Here is a 1,826-nt window from a genome sequence, read left to right as displayed (position 1 = left end):
TTTTCCTTTTAATGTCAAAGAGTGATATAAAAACTATGTAATTAAGTCATACAAAGCTATTTCAATAAGCATACAACAAAAATTAGAGTCGAACAGAAAGCGCTGTATTATAGTTTAATTTGAAGCATTTCTTTTTCTTTGGGACACATTAAATGGTGGTACCCTGCACAGCCAATATAGCTTATATTTGAAGAAATATGAAAATATCATTACTCGATGGTTTTTCCAGTAGTGCTCTGGAAGATCATAAAGTATTATTCAATGTTAATAACCCTATTTCTAATCACCCTAAAACATAATACATTAAAATAGCAGCAGTTTAAAACCTACAATTAAGACTTTCAATTTGAGGAATAACATTTGAAAACACACTTACTTTTCTCCATCCACAGAGTCTCAATATCCATGTTTCTCCTGGTCAACAATCATATGGGCTTAGTTGTACCTTATTTTCAACTTCTCTGGAGAACAGTTTAAGGTCTTCCATTGTCCCCTAATACAAATATTATATATACCACATAGCTTATATTCTAAGCCACACCATGCCAAATGAGATCAGATTAACATATAATTTGCTTTCCTAAAAATGTGCTGGTCACAGGCCATGTGCTAAATCAGTGGCAGGTATTATTGTTGTTAGCCATGTTAATTCCAAGGAACAGAGAATGGTAAGGTTCTGTTGGTACCATATCTAATCTGTTATCATTGTCCATTTTTATAGGTGGAGTTCGCTGTCCGAATAGTAGTGCTTTGCAAGAGGTGCGCAGCTGTAATGAGCATCCTTGTACTGTGTACCACTGGCAAACTGGTCCCTGGGGCCAGTGTATTGAGGACACCTCAGTATCGTCCTTCAACACAACTACAACTTGGAATGGGGAGGCTTCCTGCTCCATCGGCATGCAGACAAGGAAAGTCATCTGTGTGCGAGTCAATGTGGGCCAAGTGGGACCCAAAAAGTAAGGGCTTTTGAATGACAACAGTAAATCCTGTGGTCAACCATGCAGAGGATTGGCTCAGGCTTCACTTGCTTCATGAAATAGAGCATTTGGATGCTTGTCATACCTGTCCTCAAGAGTAAGATTTGTTTGTTTTGAGTGTCAGCTGCTGATAAAGCTATAACAGCTTTAGAGTCTTGTACCTGGGATCCATAAATTGTGTAGAAATCTTTCTATCTGGTACGTACTTTCTGTTTTATAGTATAGCATTTTCTGCTTTTATTAAGCTAGTGAGACAATGAAAGGTGCTTGCTCTAGGCCTGGCTGATCAATAATGACAGTATACCAAGTCCTAGCATTGTAGGTCACCCATGACCTCCTATATACCCGTAGGCTATGGAGGCTGCCAATCTGGTTTAATTGGGTAGTAGCCTTCTATGATCTGCCTTTCATTTCCCCTAGAAAATACTATATCTAAAATACTGAGGCCAAGCATTGTATCTTTCCATGGTTAAATGAATAAGCCATTTACTTCCAAGAGAGAGCCTTGGGATAGGATAAGTGTTACGATAAGTAGAAAAACTATCAGTTTCTTATGGTGGGAATGAGTACTGTAATAACAAGGAAAACACAATTTGCTACAGGGGAGGACAAAGAACCCAAGAGTTGGTGTTTTATGTGTGTCTTGTGAGAAATAGAATCAAAACAAGTAATGGCATATCTGGGCTAAACAATTACTAGAGAAAATTAATAAATCAACTCTAAAAAAAGTTTCTTGGAGAGAGTAAAACCTCTTTATCTTTTGCAATGTTAGACAGCATAATTTTTTTAAAAAAAATTCAAATCATCTTTGCCATGTGAAATAAGAAAAGTAAAACCAGTCAATTTTGC

General features: G+C 37.0%; 1 protein-coding gene across 1 annotated transcript in view; it reads left to right on the top strand.

Moving 5' to 3' along the window:
* The window catches only part of THSD7A (thrombospondin, type I, domain containing 7A), a 330,982-nt gene that overhangs the window by 199,269 nt on the left and 129,887 nt on the right, over positions 1-1,826 (top strand). The window contains exon 7 of the mRNA XM_012638737.1: positions 722-956. Coding sequence (XP_012494191.1) covers positions 722-956 — 235 coding nt within the window. The remainder of the gene's footprint in view (positions 1-721; positions 957-1,826) is intronic.

The sequence above is a fragment of the Propithecus coquereli genome, unplaced genomic scaffold (genome assembly GCF_000956105.1).
Source record: "Propithecus coquereli isolate 6110/MARCELLA unplaced genomic scaffold, Pcoq_1.0 Scaffold133, whole genome shotgun sequence".
Taxonomy (NCBI): Eukaryota; Metazoa; Chordata; class Mammalia; order Primates; family Indriidae; genus Propithecus; species Propithecus coquereli.
Note: the sequence above shows the minus strand (reverse complement) of the source record. Positions and strands in the feature narration are given on the sequence as shown.